Below are 20,692 nucleotides of genomic sequence, written 5' to 3'. Positions count from 1 at the left end.
TCCTGGAGACTCTGCTCTGTCCTCCTCTTCCTCCACATGAACATCCATCTTCTGGACTTCAGTCAGTCTGAGAGGTGAAACAGTAACACTGACTGTGAGCTCAGAACACAGGAATCAAGAAAAAGAAGGTTTGTTCAAGAGCCACAAACAGGAAGCAAAACTTGCACACGTATGCGTATGAACTGAAACAGACTCATGACTGTATTTATATTTCTCCTTTCTAGTCTTCCAACCACTCACACACCGATAGTGTTAGAAGAATTTTTAAGGAAAAACCCTTGAATGAGGAGGACTGGATTCAAAGTATCAAAGTTTAAGTTGAATTTATTATTCTTGTACAAGAAGGAGCGTTTAACAGTGCAACACACAAAAACGGTTACAGAGAAAAGGCTCCTCAAGGAGCTCTAACAATTGGTTCTTATACAATTTTCTCAAAATTTGCTGTCTCTGACACCGGTTCTTATACAATTTTCTCAAAATTTGCTGTCTCTGACACCTCCCCAATAACACTTTCCTTTTTTGGTTTTCCGCTTAGTAATGAACATGTTTCTTGTCCAAAACGACACGTCTCACGTCCTTGTCTCTCGTGTCCTTGAACTACTGATTTATAATTATCTCTCCCTGCCATCCTCAGTAAAACACAGTCCAAAATAAGGGAAGTGCACGAGACATGCAAAAAACAGGAAACACACATTATATGAGTTAAATCATCTGAACCGCAGTATAAATCCTAATTTTTCTAACGGATGGCACAGCCCGAAAGGAGCCCAAAGACACTTCGACATGCAGACTGGAGGAGTCGGGGATCAAACCGCCCATCATAATAATAATTTAAAAAAAGGATTAACACTCACCCTGACTCAGCATTCACATTTCTTCTGTCTTCTCTGTTGGCGGCAACTAAATGAACAGTAACACTCTGAGGTTTCCTCCCTGATCTCCTTTTACAGGAAGTTACAAATCTGCGTGTGTCTGTCATTCCTTTATATCTCAAGAAAATTTAAAGCTTTGAGGGTTTAAATTTGTTTTCAAAAGATATGATACTGAATATGAAGATAGTTTCAATTATTTCTAAGCTGTTTTTAAAACATTTCATTGGATCCCAAAACTCAGATCTGTCTTGAAGTTTTCAAAACTGTACAAACAAATTTCAAACTGATTATAATGTATGTAGGAGTGGATTATTCAACACCATTTTCTTTCTTTAATCGTTCATCTTTATCAGGATCACGGGGTGGATGGAGTTTATCCCAGTGGTACATTCACACATTCACACTTACCGGTGATTTAGAGTCAACTCAAGAAGAAACAGAAGCAAACATAAAATCAAAGATGTCGGCTGAGTGTAAATGTTTATTCAAAGCACACAAATAGAATAAAAACAGTAATATACTGATGTAGTTCTTCACTTCAAATGTAAGTAAAAACACACAGAGTTATGCAGCTGGAGGAGTTCTCAAACAAAAACAATTAAGAAGGAACAAACTTTTTAAACAGCTGGTGTGTGTTACAGCAGGCGTGGGTTTTCCTCTCTGTAATCGTGGGGGTCTCCTTTGAAGGGCAGGTGTGGAGGGTGGTTACAGATTCCCATGAGGAAGATGATGATGGTGCCAAAGGTCATCACCGGGGTAACCAAGAAGAGACAGAGTCGGTCCACGGTTCGAGCGATCCCGCTCCAGTTATCTTTCTCCTGTGAAGACAGCGACGGGGTCGATGTTTGCCTTCTAACTTACATGTTTGATTTACACACATGGCCAAAAGTATGTGGACACCCGGAGTTTACAGCCCAAGGTGGACATTGAACCATTGAACATCTACAGCACTTTACATCATACTGTTCTCCTCTCCGTCTCACCTCGTTGTAGTCGTTCTTGTTGCGCATGTGTTTGATGATGTAGTTTGCTCCGTCCACAGCCGGCTTGATCTCCGCATACAACTGATCTGTCACACCTCCGTCTTCCTGTGGCTTCACAACTACACACACAAAGGAAAAAAAACACACAGTGTTGATAACAGAGCCGTGATAACATCCCAGTTCTCGCAAACGATGAGAAGAACTCATTGTTCCAGCATTTTTCAGCGTTTTGATAAGTGTTTGTAATATTTTAACCTCATCAGTAACCTTTGTAGAATGTAGTGAAGTGTATCATAGTGTAGTTAGTGTGGACTAGCTGGTGATCATAGCAGAGCACTTACCAGCTGAAGTATGGGGTGTCATTTGTAAAGCGGCTCACACTGAGATAACAGCAACATTTTGTCACATTTAGCTTCAAACAATGTTTAAAAAACTGGTGTGAATTTTTGATTGTCTATATTTTTAGGTAGTTATTATCACGATAATCCATGTCCAAGAGTCCATTTCCCCGGATAAGATGGGTTTTATTCATTATTTGCCACTATAAACACACTCTGACCTCCTCAAGCTTTTATTTTGGTACTTCCGGTTACCGGCATTTGAATTAGCATGTTAGTTAAATATTTAGTTTCACCCGAAACATTTAGATTTAGATTTAACATTTAGATTTAAATTTAACATTTAGATTTAGATTTAACATTTAGATTCAACATTTAGATTTAGATTTAAATTTAACATTTAGATTTAGATTTAACATTTAGATTTAGATTTAACATTTAGATTTAGATTTGGATTTAACATTTAGATTTAACATTTAGATTTAGAGTCAACATTTAAATTTAGATTTAACATTTAGATTTAGATTTAACATTTAGATCTAACATTTAGATTTAAATTCAACATTTAGGTGTAACATTTGGATTTAAATATTCCAAATTTGACAAGTTGACAAATGTAAATGTGCAAAAACGTGACACTTTACAAACGGGACCCCATACTGAAGAGCCTCAGATTTCTCTCAGGAGTTGGTAGAGACCAAACACAGAGCTAAAAGACTGAATCTTACAATGGATGTGTAAACCAGCAACTATCTGCCACTCAAAAAGTGACGTTGTTTGTTATGTTCATGTTTTTTTTATATCATTGGACGCACTTGCTGCGTGTGTGGTTCGTGTCATCAGTCCGTGTCTCTCTGACTGTTTCTCGAACATCAGCTCGCTGCGGGACTTGACGCTGTAGTACTCCTCTGCCGAGGTGATGTAGCCCACTGAGCTGGATCGCCGTGGCAACGCTCCATCCCAGTATGGCTCCGCCTCTGCGGGGCGGGACATACGCAAGAGGCGGGGCAGCTGCTCGAGGAAGAACTGGACGCAGAAGACAAACAACAACAGCAGTGTGGTTAACACTGCAGACGGTGCATAGATATATGTGTGTGTGTGTTTGTGTGTGTGTTACCTTCTTGGTCCAATCAGACATGACGTGTGTGCTCGGTGTCCTGAAGTGCAGGTTGAGAACGACCACACAGTTCAACACCACCACCGTCACCAACACCATGATGAACATCAAATATCTGTGAGACACACAATGTAAAAAGTTCATGCTGCAGTGATTTTATGACACTCAGTGTCACACTGTGTGCTGACCTCCCTCTGAGTGCTTCTTGTTTGAAGCCTCACACTGACCAGGTACTGCTGATGGACTGTCAGATGTCGTCTTGGTGTCATGAAGTCAAAATGTGAACAGCACGATGAAGAGGACTGTTTAAATACAAACTGTCACTGAAGCTGAACATTCAGTGGAACATTCATGGATCAGACACTTGTTTGTTAGAGAACAGCATGTTCTGCAATAAGTACTGAAACACTGAACAGTTGGACAAAGTTTAGAGAAGGTCAAATTAAGTTCACCTGTAAAATGAATATCCTGAACTTTTTGTGAGCAGTGTAGGTTCGCATTTTAAGTTGTCACACTGTGTGTGTATGTGATGATTTGCAGAACATTGAAGCTCCAAGTTGCTGGTGGAACATCTCACAATGAATGAGGTTAACCGTCAACAGGTTAGTAACATGATTGGGTCTGAAAAAAAGTCTTTGTGAAGTAAAGATGGGGAGAGGGTTCAGCACTCTGTGAAACAGTGCAACAATTTAAGAACAATGTGTCTCAACGTACTATGACAACTAAGAATCTGTGGATTTCAGCGTCTACAGTTCATAATATCATTAAAAGATTCAGAGAATCACAAGAAATGTCTGTGGGCAAGGGAGAAGGCCAGAAACCAACACTGGATGGTCGTCATCTTCAGGCCCTGCAGACAGCATCTTACACGATGTGCCAGATTGCTGTCAAATTTATGTTCTTTATTGTTGTTATTATTATTATTAATGTGTGTGTGTGTGTGTGTGCATTACCTACTTGACAATAAGTGGAACAGACATGGACGTCTCAGGCAGCCTTTGAGAGATCAGCAGCAGGAAGACAGACTGAGCCAGCAGGACCGAGATGGACAAGGTCATCTTCTCACCACCTGCACACACACACACACACCATACGTCTCCATAAGTCCCTGCACGACCCAACACCAAATATTAGAAGTAAGCGAGAAACTAGTGTTATGGTATGAACTGATCCGTTGAAGAGGTGAACGTGCACTGACTGTCAGCGGGCAGGTAGTAGACGAGCGAGGCCAGGAAGGAGATGAGCACACAGGGGATGATGATGTTGACGATGTAGAAGAGAGGTTTGCGTTTGATGGTGAGGTAGAAGGTGATGTCCTGGTGCTTGTTGCTCTCCATGGGAATGTGCTTGTAGGTGTTTCTCTTGGCCGGACGGTGGATGATCTCCCACTCGCCGTTCTCTGTTGAAGAGCAGCAAGATCAACACAGAGGACAAGAGACAGTCCTAATCCTTTTCTATCAACAAAGGTAACTGATTTTGAGATAATATCAGCCAACAAGTGTGTGAGTTTGGGAGGATTATTACCTGTAAAGCTAGCAGGGTCAATGATGATCCACTCCACCGTCCATTTGCTGGTTTCATCTGCTTCTTCCTTCAGTAGCATCCTGATCTCTTTGGCATTGTAGGTCAGGGAGCTGCAAAGCAACATGGAAAAGGGAGTTTATACATTGGAACACATGAGGAAAAACAATGATGGACTGACTTCTGCTAAACCTCGATTATTTGTGATGTCTTTGTCTAAAGACATACATCAGGTAAAACGGATTGATTTGAGTTTCTTACGTGAATTTGAGTGTGCAGTTCTGCCAGTCGAAGGGGAAGTAGTTGACGTTGATGGAGCAGGAGGAGCGGAAGATGGCGGGAGGTAACCAGTAGCAGAGACCAGTAGAATCGACCAGTACATTACTGTAGTAGGCCACCTGGAACTGGGCATCGTTACTGGCGGAGAGACAAGTCAGGTAGGATTACACACAACACTCTTATAGGTTGGTACAAGTCGAGCTAAATATTCTGCACTGCCAAAACAATCTCACGGAAGTGTTGATCATCATCGATCATATTATCGAAAGCTCCAGAACAGCTACTAAACGGACCTAGAGGTGAGATTATTCTGTCCAAAACTTCTGCAGGCACTGTGAAAAATCATACTATGAGTCTGTCTTTCACAGCAAACCTTAAATATAATTCTAAATTTGGTGGCAAGCAAGTGAAGAGAAACTAAAAACCGGCACGATCTCTGCAGCAGCGGTTTGCACCACTTGTAAAGAAAGCATGGATGTGCTGCAGAGGCGAGGTGAAGAAGGAGTTAGAATAGAATAATAGAGAGACGGGACAAAATAAAAACGGGAATCCATTTTTACATGAGACACAATGGACTCAAGCTCAGTGAGGTTTCTTAGCTTGAAAAACACAAACGAACACTCGACATGTTGATTCAGAGTCAGAGCCTGGACCAGAGAAACCTTGAATTCATAGAAAGAGTTCAAAGAGCCGCAAAGACACTTGAGTCTGTGGGAAATATCTCCCATCCAGGATTTATAGATGAGATCTGCACAGCAGTGATATGAGTTCACTTTAAAGTGTCTTATTATCTGTCAAAGTGGAGGCACATACAAGGCAAACAGAAGAGGACCAAGGATTGAACCTTGGGGAACACCACGAAAACGTTTGCAATGATACAGATCAGCTTTCTGTCTGCAGTTTATCAGCTTCACAACAACAATTACTTCTCAATGCAAGTTTGGGGTGCTAACTCTAAAGTTATAAGGACGTAATGTCTCAGGGCTCCACACAAGAAGCAAAGGAAACTGAATCTCACTTGTTTTCCAGCACAATCTCCGGCAGCCACACCATGTTGGAGGGCAGGCGAAGCATCTCGATGCCGTCAAACTCTGTCACATTCCACGACAGCCGGTAGTCCGTCCACGTCTATCATCACACACACACACAAACACACGTCAATTATTATTGTACATAAAGTATTCAAGAAGAAAAAGTTGCCTCATTTACTTACGTGATCTATCCATACGTTCGTCAGCAGTGTCTCGTCTACTTCTTTCTACAAATGAAGGAGAACAAACAACTTTTCATCCCGCCCTCCGCTTCATTTCTGAGACATCATGTTGTGTTTTATTAACTTTATTTTTGTTTATTCTAAAGCGCTCGTGTTGTTTTAAACGTGCTATAGATGTCATATGTTTACATATACACCAATTTGCCGGCCTGTACCAGAGAGATGAGGTTGGAGAGTGTGAGTGCCAGGTAAACATCGACGGCGTCCTGCTGCCTCTCGACGGGACGCAGCTCTTTGTTGTATCCTCGCTCTTTTAACAGGTAGTTGATCAGACGCTCCTCCTCGTTCCTGCCCCAGCACTCTGACACACACACACAATGTTAACAATGTTAATGTTGTCAGCCTTTATGGACATAATGGCAGAGGAGAAGAGAGCGAAGAGGACTGACTTTTAGTGGTTGGTGAGAGCTTGGTGAAATAAAAGGCTGAAAGACAGACGCCGAGCTGGGCTGACTGCTTCTGGACTAGGCAGTGATATCAGATGCTGCTTGACTTGTTAGTTTTTGATCAGAAGTAACGTAATCAGAACAAATACTCGAGTACAGCTGAACATATTTAACACACTGTGGGATTACACTAAATTGCAAAAATACAAATATTTCCTGTGTGCAAGACATTTATTAACTTATTAAGTGATTTAATGTAAAATGTAAAAGAGTTTGTTCAGTTTTCAGTGACATACTGTACATGAAGCACACACACACACACACACACTCAGACTCAGGAAACAAACAGGATCTGAGTGTGTGTGAATTCTTTCATGCCGGTCATATTTCAGGGTATCATCATCATGACAGCTGCTCTGTGCTTACCACCACCTCCACTGCTGCAGCTCTGACACCAGCTGCCATCGAACACTGCGACTCGCTGGCAGACATTTCCCGTCTAAACATTTCCAGTTTACCACACGGCCATGTTTGTTTTTATTTGAACACTTTTAATGAAACCAAAGCTCAGCCAGGGTCATCCACCGGTTTAATAAGATCTGCTCACTGTTCCAGTAAAAACTTATTGTTTATATTTTATCCTGTAATTTTGTTGTTATTATTTAGAACTAATTCTTCATTGGGCAGCATTTATTTTCATTATCATGAATCTGATGATTGTGTTCATGATGAAAAAAGTCTGAAAGTTCTGAAAAGCCCAAGTTAACTTATTCAGACTCCTCCAGCTGAAAGAAAACATTGAATATTTACATCAGAGACACTGAAATCAGTGAATTTTGGACATTTCTGCTTCAAAAAGGAGTTCAAATTTGATGTCAATGAACTAATTATTCAACTACGTGCTCCAGAGTTTACATGATTTCTCTCAGACTTTTAGTGCTACATGTTTCATGACGTTAAAGATGATTTTCTAACCTTGTAAGCAAATAACTGAGAAGAAAAAGTTCAGAAAATCGTGTATGTTTGAGCACAAAAATCAAATAAACAGAGGGATTTATAACTGACACCTAAAGGTGTGCTGCTCTAAACATTAAAAAAAGTCAAAAAACAAAGACTCAGTTTATTTGGATAGAAGCAGTTAGAGGTCAGATTTGAAAACTCACCAGATGAGAGCAGAGTGAGCAGGAACACGGCGCCCAGTGCTGCACGATGAAGCTCCATGGCTGACTGCTGCTGCTGCTGGAGAGAAGCCCGGCGTCCTTTCACCCACCAGCCGACCTTCTGCCAAAAGACTGAGAGTGACGGGCGGCAGCTGCAGAAACACAGAGGACAGAAAATAGAAAACACACAGAGAGAGAGAGAGGAGCAGACACAGAAATAACAAACATACTTTGTACTGCATTACATATTTAGTTACTAGTTACTTGATTGCTGGTAGTAACAAGTTACAGATTCAGATTAATAATTCAAAATGTAATCAAATAAATTAGATTTACTCAGAATCAATAAATAAACAAAGTATGAAGTAATTAAATCAAAGTGATGAACACATAAATGCATCAATAATATAATAATAACACCTGTGTAAAATGCCCTTTTCCATCTGATTGATTCAAATGCATTGTCCTATTCTAACCTGTCTTTAATGTTGTATTCTTGTAATTTGGTACTTTTATGTTTTTTTTTGTTATTTGCTGTCTACTTTTATTTATCGTAAGGTGTCCTTGGGTGCCTATGAAATAAAATGCATTATTATTATAATTAAAACACACTAACATCATCATCATATGCTTTATTTTCACACTTTAAACTCACTTACTGTAACTGATGAGAGGAGAATTTAAATATTGGTCAGGGTGTGAAACAACATCTGTCAGGAAATATCTGGTTTATCTTGAAATGACGTCTTCTTCTCTATTCACAGATTCTGGGTAATCTATTAATCAGAATCTGTGAATATGTAATGAAGATTTTAAACACTGTGATGCCACACTGACCTGTGACCAGGTGAACGCTGTCTCTGTCATTCGTACGTCTGTTCTCACACTATGTAACTTTGGGCTCCGGGTCGGGAGAAGTACGTAACGCTTTACGGCACTAAGTCACACAGCAGCAACTATTTCACTGATTCTGGTGAAACTGGATCATATTTTATGGAGGAAATGTTTTCTGGTTTTCCCTCTGATGTCCTCCGGCTGCTCCGCCTCAACTCTCTGTGATTTACAGAGTTTATGATGGACAGTGAAGTAAACTGCTGACAGCTGTAGCTGCTGTTAGATCAGTTTGGTAGCCGGGCTGCCCGGACTGTGAGCGTTTTGGAGTTTTGGACCACCGGGAAGAAGAAGTGGAGGTTTACAGGTCCACGGTCAGAATCTGGTTTGATTCCAGCCCTTTGCTCCTGTCTGCCTCTTCACTGCTGTTGTCTAATAAAGAAGAATCTTCAAAAAATAACTTTCTTCAAACATTGACTGGTTTCACAAAGAATTTATTTCTACTCTGTTGCCTAAATCTTACTGGGAAAGCTCAGCATGAAGGACCCGCTCACCTCTGCAGATAAATGGTTTATTCTCAGCTCACGAAAACAGGATTTTTGGGTCCTTTGGTAATTATACACTAAGGGAAACATAATAAATCAATAAGCTAATATTTCCCTCTAAATATAACACACGGGTCCTTCAAGTTATTTGTTATTTTGGAAAAAATAAAACACATTAGGAAGTTTAAAGTTAGGACTTTAACTCAGGATCAAACTGCCTTACCTAGAAATATTAAATCAGTCCTGTTTAACAAAGTGTTCTTTTATTAAACTCGTTAATCCCCTGAATGTGTAAAACACTGAGTCCAGGATACCAAACACCCTAAATAAATAAACCAATAAACTGTTCGGCTCTGTCCTGGACGAGGAAGTGAGGGAGAAATATTTCTTAAGTCATTACTTACCAACTTTGTGTTGTTCTGTAGTTTAAACTGGGCTTAAACATCACAGCAGGTACGTGTGAAATCATTCAGATCAAACAAAATTAAATCTGACGTTTCTTATCAAAATTCTGATGTTTTAGAGTAGTTGACATGATAATCACACATGTGTCTTAAATTAGTATGTAACCTACAAACACTCAGGCTGTACAAACACATTTTATCTGGACTTATAATTTATTTACCAACAACAATAAAAACAAAAACAAACAGATTTCATCATGACGTTAAAAATACAAGTTTAGTCGATGAGAGTCAGTGAGTTGAAAAATCATTTTTCATGGTGCGTTAGAGCGACAGGTTGACGTCGCTCTTCATCTTGCCGCTGCTCAGGCTGTGGATCATGGAGATCATCGCCGAGTGTTTGTTCAGCTCGTCTTCTTTCTGCTTCAGCTTCGTCTCCAGCTGACTCTTCTGCAGCTCCAGAGAAGACGCCTGAGAAACAGGAGAGACATCAAACAAAAAGAACTGAGACACGTCCAGGACTTGTGGCCGTCTCCGCTCTCCATTACCTTGATGCTGGCGTCCTTCCTGGCCTGCTCCGTCTTGTTAAGCTCCTTCCTCAAAACGTCCACCGTGTCCTCCAGCTCTCTCCTCTCTTGATCCTTTTCCTTCACCTTCTCCTCCTCCGCCCGGAGTTCAGCGCGCAGACCTGACGGCGACAAAACATTTATTAAAGCTGATCGAGGCTGAAACCTGGAAACCGAAGAACTCGGGATTCTTCCATTCTTCCGCCGTCGGACCGACCTGCAATGTCGCCGTTCTTCTGCTGTAGATCTGAACTGAGGGATCTGATCTCCTCCTCTCTCTCCTCCAACACCGACACCATCCTGAAAAAGAGGCCGACACATTTCACTGACTGACGTTCTTAAGGCGGTAAAGAAAAGAAATAAAAGTACTCCATTACTTTTCGTGCTTCAGCTGCAGAGCGTCGTGGTTCTTCTTCAGGCCGTCGGCCTGCTTGGTGAGCGAGATGTGAGCCGCCTGCAGCTCCTTCAGAAGCCGCTCGCTCTCGTTGAACCTGCACAGATCGACCGGTTGAACATCTGGAATAAAAAAGTCTGTGTTGTGTTTCTTGTGTCTGCCTCTGACCTGCTGAGCAAGGCGTTGTAGGCTCCTTTAAGCACTTGGTGTTCCTCCGAGTCGTGCTGCAGCCTGGTGTTGTGCTGCAGGAGCTCCTCGATGTCGGCCTTGGAGCACTCCACCTCCAGGACCTGGTTTCTCAGCTGGCCCTGCAGGTCCTCGCGGTTGCGCTCCGCGTCCTTCAGCAGAGAGCCGAGCTTACAGAGCTGCACGCGAACAACAAGAGGCGTCAGAAAACGACATCAGTCAATAAATCACAAAATATTATGATCACACCGTCTCTGTTGTCGCTCGTGTGTGTGAGTGTTACCTCCGACTCGGTTTGAGCTCGTTGGAAGCGATACTGAGCGATGAGGCGGTCGGCCTGCGACAGAGCCAGAGCCTTCGCCTCCAACAAGTCCTGCAGTCGACTCTCCTTAGACTGACACGAGACACACACAGATCCAAAAGACTCATTTCAAACTTTCTCTGCTTTAACTCAAAGAAAAATATGTGAGTATGATGAAGAAGATGTTGGAGTTCGCCTTGTCTAGACTTTGCACAAACTGTAACAGCTCGTTTCATCTTAAAAACATGTTGTATAAATATTTATGATGTTTCACTTAATGTTTGTCATGTACCAAAAACACAGAGACAAATTCCTTATGTGTGAAAACCTACTTGGCAATAAACCTAAATCTAATTTACTCCACATGCTTTATTTTGTAGCAAACTGCAGGTTATTAATAAACGTAGTGCAGTAAAAAGTGCAACACTTCCTCTGAGATGTACGAGGAGAAGAACGAAGCAGCATAAAATTAACAGCGAAGTACTGAAAGTAACTAGAATTAATCTGCTTTGTTTATGAGGTGATAATATCGCACGGGATTAATTAATCTTCAGACTGATAACGAGCTGACGGACGTACTCACCGCAAACGCCAACAGCTTCTGTTCATAAACTTCGATGATGTCGGACACGTGAGAGTCCTTCACCTGTTCCTGCAGCTACGAACGACGAGAGGAGAAGAAGGAGAACATGTTTCAAACAATATTTATATGATTTGTTTAACAATATTCAATATTTATATCTAATATCTATTTCTCTGGACTTATAGATCTAGTTTAGACCTTCAAACTGGAACCACTAGACTTAAAGCGGAGTGTCCGTTATGTAACCACATTAAAAGATGAAACTATACGAGACGGTCAACGGAAAATATTCGAGCCTGTGCAGGTAAAATAAGATGAAACCGCAAAACCACAAAACCACCACGCTCCCTGAGAATTATTCAGATCACGACGGATCTAAAGACGTCTAGAAAAAAACCTAAACTTATTCTGATTTGCTGGAAATTTCAAAATAAAAGTTAAGAGCTTCAAAATTTTCTTTAATCGACTCCTTCAATGAATAATTTTACATTTTTTAAATGTTTTAAAACAAAATTGATCACACACACACACACACACACACACACACACACACACACACACACCTCTAACCCGCTCTGCATCTTGTCGGTCAGACTGTGGACGCTCCTGCTCGAAGTGTCCAGCACGCTGGAAGACGGGACGTCCTGCACTGCGACCCGTTTGACGGACAGCTCGGCCTCCCTCCGGCGATACGAGTTGTTGGCGGCGATGCTTTCTCCCAGACTGACGACAGAAATATGACTCGGTTAATATCACAAGGCACATTCACATAATTAATCAATCAGCCAGGAGGTATTAAAGGTTCTTTGGGTCAGTGCAGCGTTTCACAAAGAGACTCTGATGTTTTTGTGAAGTCTATACAATAAATGTCTGGTTGTATTAGAAACCAAATAGACTTTTGTATTTACAGTTTAAGGACAAAAATGAGGCGCAGAGATATGAAGAGTAAAAGCTCCTTCACACTGTATACACACACACACGTATCTACTGTACCAAGTAATCTATTACAATATCCACTCAATATTTACTCCTTTGTTGTCCCTGCTTTTAACCCTCGCACGTGTTCGCATGGCGATGAATCTGATTTGTTCACGGCTGCACTCTGTAAATACACTGAGTGACTCACACCAGGGAGGGGAAGTCTGGGAGCGGCGTGGCTTCAAACAACAGCGAGAGGCCGGTCTGCACGCGCTCTCTGTGGTGGGACGTCAGGGCGAGAGAGAGGGGAGTCACGATCCTCTGGTCCTTGAAAGAGAAAGACAGAGATTTAGAAAACCACAGAACAGGAAGGAGAGTGTGTGTGTGTGTGTGTGTGTTTGTGTGTGTGTCTACCTGTAACATCCTGTAGAAGCTGGTCTCCATGTTCTTCACCTGTTGTCGCAGTTTGCTCATCAGCTCCAGCACCTTCAGCAGAGCTTCTGCATACACCTGACTAAAACACAGAACACACACGTCATTAGGAACGTTCCTGACGGTTTCAATGACAGCACAGCCGTAGATAAACAGACACCAGGACTCACCTGAGATCGTTGTCAGAGCCGGGAGGGAGGCAGGTGAGGGGGCTGTTGCTGTGACAACAGGAGAGGAGGGATTCGACCTGCGACAGGCAGAGCTGAGCGCTCACCTGACGGGACACTAAAGATCTGGTGGAGTCCTCCGAACACAGGAGTGGACGAGTCAAGGCTTCGAAAACAAACGAAGGGAAACACACAAACGGCAGACGGAGGCGGCGGTGGAGCAGGTTAAAGGATATCGAGCAGCAGACTGGTGACGCGCGTGATGCGATGGCAGTGTTTTCTTTGGTGAGCGTCGCCCTGCGAGGGATCGAGACCCTTCAGCAGCCCCAACAAGACGGGAAGCAACATGTCTACGAAGCTCAGCACACAGTCAGACACGCTGTCTGCTGCCAACGCCTCCTGCACAGACAGGAACATGAATCACAACCTTTAAATACCTGCATGCAAGAAGTTTACAGAGTGAAAGGAAGTTATAGAAATACAGAAAGTCATGTTAGACTCGTTTATTGTTGCAAATGTACAAAAGTTAAAGCAGTGAACCAGAAGAGAGAAGCAGAGTCCTGAAAACATCAAACGTCTGGGCAGAACCGTCTGTTTACTTCAAGGATTCAAGGAGCCAAGTGTCAAAGTGTAAACTAGAACAGAACGAGCTAACTACTTCATTTCTGATCAGATATTTACTGATTAAATTCAGAATATTCAAAGTTTTTGTACGGCTGCTTGTGTTCAGACCACTTCAGAAATATGCGTCTGTTATTAAATAAACACTGCATCCCTCAAGATGAAGTGTTGTTGTCATCGTCAGCTCTGATCCTGGTCACTATCACATCAAATACAACATGTTTAAAACATTCAAACAATAAAAACTGACTCAAAACAAACTGCAGGACTGACCTGTGCGCCTGCTCATTGGTCAAACCACTACACAAAGCTGCTGCTCGGTGTCTGACGTACCTGGAGCAGCTCGTTCAACAGCTGCAGGACCTGGAGCGAGCAGGACTCGGCGCCCTCCACAGGCGAGCTCAGCCACTGCGCCAGTGCGAGCCCGGGCTCAGCTTTGTGTTCAGCATCCAGTCCCGTCCCTTGCTTGCGGTCTGCAGCTCTGAGTTTGGGTGCCGCCGGTCTGAACACCACCGCGCAGAGCTGCGAACGCAGCCCTGAGACGCTGCACATGGCCAGGAGGAGCTCCAACACCTGAATGCAACGCAAGACACATGTCAGAGAAACATCGAGCTCACAGCCTTTACTATCAGCAGTTTCTTGCATCTGTGGTCAAGTAGCTCGACTGAAACATGGTTGGTTTGAGTCCGGCTGCAGACATTTGTCACTCCCTCCCTTTACTTCCTTCTAATAAAGACAAAATGTACTTTAACTTGGTCTCTCTAACCTCAGAGAGTTCAGTGGTTAGCGCGGGCGGCTGCAGAGCGTCACATTAAGTGTTTCAGTGCATATTTCTGCATTTGGAAAGTGATGTGAAGACACACGGCGTGATCACCTTTGCTGCAGAGTCCGGGTCCTTAAAGTGCAGCAGTCGCAAAACTTGAGCCACACACGCTGAGAAGTGTCGATACCTCGAAACAGAAAAAAGGAAGCAAAGTCTGCGGTCGAACGCTCTGTGAGAAACATGTTGGTGTGTGTGTGTGTGTGTGTGTGTGTGTGTGTGTACCTGGTGAGGCAGTCTGCAATCTTGGGATGCTTCAGGAGGTCGACCAGGAGATCAACGGAGTATTTTTTCGTCAGAGTGCCGTCGCCGTTAACGATGATGTTGAACACGAGCTGGAACGTCTGGTAGATGTTCTTCGCATCGAAGAGCTGAGGGACAAACGCACAAACACACACACAGGAGATGAGATGAGTGACACTGACCGGTCTGCGACTGGCTGGTTTGTTTTCACAGGGGCCTTGTGGTTGTGTGTCTCCACCGACCGAACAAACTATGAGTTTGTGGTGGACGACCGGAGCAGCAGCAGAGGGTGGACATGATCTGACTTTGCTGCCCGTCTCTGAGTGTGTGAGTTCACACAAACAAAACAAAACAAACACTTTGTACGTGTTCACAAAATATGCTTCACACACATGTTGAGCAGCAGCTCGGCAGACACACCAGCGGGTCCCGAGCTTTTTCTTTAAGGGGTTTATCAAATGTTCTGTTATTTGTTAATATGAAACATCCATAAAATCACAGTGAACGCAATAAGGAAGGAAGTTTGTGTCAGACGAGTTTGCATATTTTTCACAGCTGTCTGTATTACGTGTTTTTTCTTCTTGTTTCATCATAACTATCAGATTTACACGTATTTCTTAAATAATTTTAACCCTTTAATACCATTTTAGGAATATGAACTCACATATTTTAAATTATAAGAACACAAAATATGAAATATTTTCTACATACTAAGTGCAAACTGGATTTTTAATTGACGACAACGTTGATTTTGATGCATTATTATTTTTTGAGCAGTGTCAGTTTATTAAAAAATACTCCACCTTTTACCCGTCATGCTTCAGTTTCTTATCATTTCTTTAAAAAAAAAAAGTTTCAAATAATCTAAACTTTAAAAATGTTTAAGATTTTCTTTACAAAGTTTTCCTTACACTCTTAAAATACAGGAAGCTCGTGAAGGTCACGATGGAAACAGCGGCACAGTACCGCCTGTTAAGATTGGCGTCACCCAACATTGTTTCCAAATTACGGCGTCAGAGAAGTCGTTACGTTTCAGGTAACATTTATTCTACGTTTTGTGAATTCTTGGTGTCGTTAAATGACAGACAAATTATTATCAGTTCATCTTTCAGAAGGTACAAGAATTCAGAGAAACGTCTCGAGGCGTTTCTGAGATATCACGCACGCAGTAACCTCCAGTGACGTTTTGTGGAGGAACAAGTTGTTGCACTGTTGTTTGTGCTCTCGCCACTCATCAGGAAACTAAAGATGTATTAAAATGGAAACATAATAGTAGCATTAGTGAGTCATATATAGACGCGTGGTTGGTTTAAAAGCACAAAGATGAAAGTGTAGATAGTGTGGGCCATTTCAAAATATAACGACAAATAGTTGAATTTCTGAAATGCAGGATGTTTCCTACCCACCTTCTCTCCAACCTTCTCATTCATGATGAGGCTGGCCAGTATGGACAACGTGAACACCACCACGGTCAGACTGTTGTGAGCCAGGAGGTCGATCAGAGTTCTGTAGAATGACTTCACGTTGTCCTACAGGAAGACACAAATATCACACACCAGACTCTAAGAGAGCAGTCTGCATGGATGAAGTTCTTCTAGCAGATCATCTTACAGTTCAGATGCTGTGTCGAAGCTTATATAACTTACTCACCATAGTCTTGATGTGGCTCTGCACTGAGTGGTTGTCACGACACAGGTTGGCCATGAGGCCGAGGCACAGCATGATGACGTCGTCATTGTTAGACTGGCTGTTGGGCAAACACACGAGGTGACGCGGTTAGATACACGGCGGTCACCGAGCTTCGTTACGTCACGGTCAGATGTGGTTCTTACATGTTGGTCACGAGAAAAGCGATGAGCTCGTGGATGTAGTTTGTGGACTGGAAGATGCGAGTGTTGTACGTCAGTTTCTGCAGCACCTGCAAACACTGAGTGAAAAAAACATACGAGATCATGATCCATGCACGGCTCAGAAGATTATTCAAACATCGAGCTGTGGAGTTGTGAATCGCAACGCTCTATTTTTACGTAAGAAGGTTCCTAGCGGAGCGAAATGACGTGGCAGCCGCGATAAGAAGTCGAGTTCTCTAAACGTCAAAGAAAGGTGCTTCCTGTCTTGTCTCCTTTAGCAGAGGACACATTAGACCGTCCTTTAGGAAAGGAAAGGATGTAATACCGTCCCACAATCACAAAAGCTTGTGAGAGAGCGTGTGAATACAGACAGACATGTTACTCAAGTTCTGTGGTTTATCAGCGTGATCAGCGACACGCAGATCAGAGTTATGCACACTCGTCTCGTCATGCAGAGGTGTTCAAGTTTCCGGTCTGCTGATGGTGTGAATACAGATCAATCTACAAAACCGCGATGGATGTCCGGCGTCCCTGCAGATCGTCACGTACGTTACCACTGTTTATTTTCACCACAGATTCACGTCAGGATGTCTTTTTTTTTTTTTTTGTCTATTCGACTCTCTCAGTTCACCCTCTCCTTCCTGGTGTGAAGGACAAACTATGGCGACCACGAGATGTGTGAGAAATGTTATTTAGAAGTGATTTTACACTAATGAAAACATAGATATGCATGAATGGACCACACCATAAACATAAAATTACATTACATTGCATTTAGCAGACGCTTTTATCCAAAGCGACTTACAGAGGAGGACATAAGCTGAGAAAGGTGTAAAGGACACAGAGTAGTTGTTAGTGTTGTTAGTGTTGTTAGGCAGGGAAGCATTCTGGAAACAGAAAGGTTTTTACAAGTTTTTAAAGGTAGAAAGGGATGTTGCTGTTCTAGTAGCCGTTGGTCATTCCACCATTTGGGGACGACCACAGAGAAGAGTTTAGAGTGACCTCGCTTTGCGAGAGGCGAGGGTACAACTAGACGGTTTGTATGAGCGGAGCGTAGCGCCCTGGTCGGGACGTGAGCCTTTAGTAAGACGCTGAGATAGGCAGGGGCAGATCCTGAGGTGGTTTTGTAGGCTAGCGTCAGAGCTTTGTGTTTAATTCTGGCAGCTACAGGCAGCCAGTGCAGGTCGCTGAAGAGTGGGGTGACATGTGACCTTTTAGGTTGATTGAAAACCAGTCGCGCTGCGGCATTCTGGACCATTTGCAAAGGTTTGATCGTGCAAGCAGGTAGGCCAGCCAAGAGCGAGTTGCAGTAATCGAGGCGGGAGCTGACTGTAGCCTGAATCAGGAGCTGAGCGGCATATTGGGTCAGGTACGGTCTGATTTTTCTAATATTGTACAATGCATAGCGAGATGACCTCGCTACGGAGGAAATGTGCTCAGAGAGAGAAAGACGATCATCAAGTACGACGCCCAGGTTTTTAGCAGCATGGTTAATAATATAGCAAAGCAATACATATTATAGAAGGCAGCCACGTGCAGACCCACGAACGGAAACGTCGGACCTTACCTGCAGTACCAGAGGTTCCTCTGGCGTGGCCCTGTGGTAGTGGATGACGGAGGCCAGGATGCTGGTGAGGTTGTAGCTGCTGTGAAGAATCTCCCGACTATCATCACCACAGGCTGAGAGAGGAGAGGCAGATGGAGGTAAAGCACGTTAAAACACCCTCAAAGAAAAGATTTGATGCGCCATCTTAAACCTAGCAGCAGAGCAGGGGTCACGTATGAACAAACACATGTATGTACCTAGTTGTGCCAGCAGGGAGATGATGGAGCTCGTCACATTTGGGCTGGTGTTTGGATTTCCAACCAGCTCCACCAACCCGCTCACACACTCACTGGGCAGAACCTGGCCCGAGGACAGCAGCTGGTCACATTTCAGGCCCGAAACCTCCTGCAAACACAACATGGGACACACATTACAACCCAGCGTTCAACCTAAACATACAAAAATCCAACACCCCCCTTCAGGAGTTTGTCTCGTGATGGAGGAGTTTCCTCTCCTTAGGTTACACGAGGTCCCGTGTGGGCCTTGAGGTCCCGTGTGGGCCTTGAGGTCCTCAGCAGTATTAGTTGTTTGTCTTTGGTTGGGAACAGTAGGTGCCAGTCTATCTCAACACTGTGGTGTCCAGGGTCACAGAGACCTGTTGCTGCCTTCATAGACATAATAGATAGCTTGTTGTTGACGGTCCAATCTGCGTAAACAGACATCTGTGTCTCCAGACTAGAATATGCTGACAATAACACCTCCATGGGTAAAGACATTCTCTGTGACTCATTCTGGGCGTGTAGTATTTGTGCTGTTATCTTGGGGTTTAAAGTCGATCCACCAGGATGAGTTGGGCAGAATGTGAGACCGACTCAGGCACTTCTGATGAACTTTGAGAGTGTCTCTAATTCTACTTGGCCAAGCGTCAATAAATAAGACAGCATAAGACATCAGAGGCTGCTGAACACTTTCTGAACTCCTGACCTTTGACCTTTGACTTCGGCAAGTTCTCCACAACAAAATTGATCAAAAACTTTTTTTTTTTTTTTAAATGCCCCAATTCTGATTTCAGCTTCTCAGATTTGAAATATTCTGATTTCGTGTACGTCAGCTGCAGCCCTCACATGCATGTTGATGCCAGTTTATTGCCTCCATGGTTTAACATCTGATTCACTCAATCTTTGCAATATTTCTTACACTATATTTATTTATATGCACAATATTTCTTATGGTCACTTTACATTACAATATTCTTTTTATATCATGCCACTTTTATCCTTAGTACTTGTCTGTTTTTCGTGTTTATTGTAGTTTATAGACATTTCTGTCTGTTTATTGTGTTTTTTTTTATGCCTTTTCTACTTGTTTCTAATTCTGTAGTGTGTGCTACACTTTCTTCTGCTGCTGTAACAAGTAAATTTCCCCGTGGAGGGATAAATAAAGTAAATCTAATCTAATCTAATCTAATACAAATAAAATCTGATTTGATGGAAAATAGCTGTCAGCTGCAGCCCTCACATGCATGTTGTGCTGTCAAAACATTTTCGGGTGTATATTGTCTTATAATGTCACACAGTTCACTGCAGTAAGACCTCCATGGTTTGACATCTGGTTCACCGGCCTGCTGCAGGTGTTCCACCCCGGCCTGGTGCCCTGTCTTCGGGGGGGAGCAGTGAGGCAGACCGCCCCGCTCACCTTCACTTGTTTCAGGAGCTGCGCTGCGCTCTGGGCCGTCCGTCCGCCTCGGTACTCCTGGATAGCCAGCAGCAGAGACTTCAGACACGTCGTCATGTCCATCCTGTCGGGACAAAACTTTTATTATTTTTATTATTTTAAGGTTGTAACGGCAACACAGCGACGGGCGTCCATCTTGAAGCTCTGAGCTGCTGCCACAAGACGGAGAATTAAAGTACTCAAACGTGGATTAATATTCGTGACCGCTGCTGGATTATTTTAACCGGTTAACGTGCGGTGTTGTTGTGTTTGTTTGTGGCAGACTACCTGCGCGGTGGTGCCGTTATTCTCCAAGAAACACCGAAAACAACAACAACACGGCGGCGACACGACGGCGGCGGCTTCCCGCTCCGAGGTTTAAATCGGAGCGTACCATTGCAGGAGAAAGAAAGGGGGAAGGGGGGTTAGAAGTTTAAATCCACACCGAGATTTGTGTGCAATATAAATGAATATGTTCTATCACTACGTTATTTTATTATTAACTTGGAATCAAACAACATATAAAAGTTTAATATATGTTTTTTAAATATAAATTCAGCAAACTCCCCTTTCTTACGTGTCATGGGCAAGACCACGCGAGAGGGGGGCGGAGCCAGAAGCAGCAGTTATGGGAAGTACGGTT

At 43.0% G+C, this 20,692-nt stretch overlaps 2 protein-coding genes across 2 annotated transcripts; both read right to left on the bottom strand.

The window, feature by feature from the left end:
- Window positions 1-1,339: 1,339 nt before the first annotated feature.
- chrnd (cholinergic receptor, nicotinic, delta (muscle)) lies at window positions 1,340-8,030 on the bottom strand. Its single transcript, XM_019279351.2, has 12 exons — window positions 7,933-8,030; window positions 6,539-6,684; window positions 6,324-6,368; window positions 6,129-6,238; window positions 5,093-5,248; window positions 4,835-4,944; window positions 4,509-4,709; window positions 4,268-4,379; window positions 3,311-3,425; window positions 3,009-3,219; window positions 1,856-1,974; window positions 1,340-1,690 (listed from the first exon to the last, which is right to left on the bottom strand). The coding sequence occupies exons 1-12, from the start codon at window positions 7,988-7,990 to the stop codon at window positions 1,508-1,510; spliced, it is 1,566 nt and encodes a 521-aa protein (XP_019134896.1). The 5' UTR covers window positions 7,991-8,030; the 3' UTR covers window positions 1,340-1,507.
- A 1,873-nt stretch (window positions 8,031-9,903) lies between these two features.
- cip2a (cellular inhibitor of PP2A) lies at window positions 9,904-20,480 on the bottom strand. Its single transcript, XM_010754606.3, has 22 exons — window positions 20,338-20,480; window positions 20,032-20,134; window positions 18,594-18,741; window positions 18,358-18,470; window positions 16,773-16,867; window positions 16,591-16,687; window positions 16,347-16,469; window positions 14,923-15,068; window positions 14,752-14,827; window positions 14,211-14,450; window positions 13,493-13,655; window positions 13,260-13,407; window positions 13,072-13,171; window positions 12,866-12,984; window positions 12,303-12,462; window positions 11,740-11,814; window positions 11,139-11,249; window positions 10,838-11,034; window positions 10,653-10,766; window positions 10,493-10,575; window positions 10,258-10,397; window positions 9,904-10,180 (listed from the first exon to the last, which is right to left on the bottom strand). Exons 2-22 carry the CDS (start codon window positions 20,131-20,133, stop codon window positions 10,034-10,036), a joined length of 2,697 nt encoding a protein of 898 aa, XP_010752908.3. The 5' UTR covers window position 20,134; window positions 20,338-20,480; the 3' UTR covers window positions 9,904-10,033.
- Between the last annotated feature and the right edge of the window lie 212 nt (window positions 20,481-20,692).

This window comes from Larimichthys crocea, chromosome XXIII, assembly GCF_000972845.2.
Source record: "Larimichthys crocea isolate SSNF chromosome XXIII, L_crocea_2.0, whole genome shotgun sequence".
Taxonomy (NCBI): Eukaryota; Metazoa; Chordata; class Actinopteri; family Sciaenidae; genus Larimichthys; species Larimichthys crocea.
This window is presented reverse-complemented; position numbering and strand designations above follow the sequence as displayed.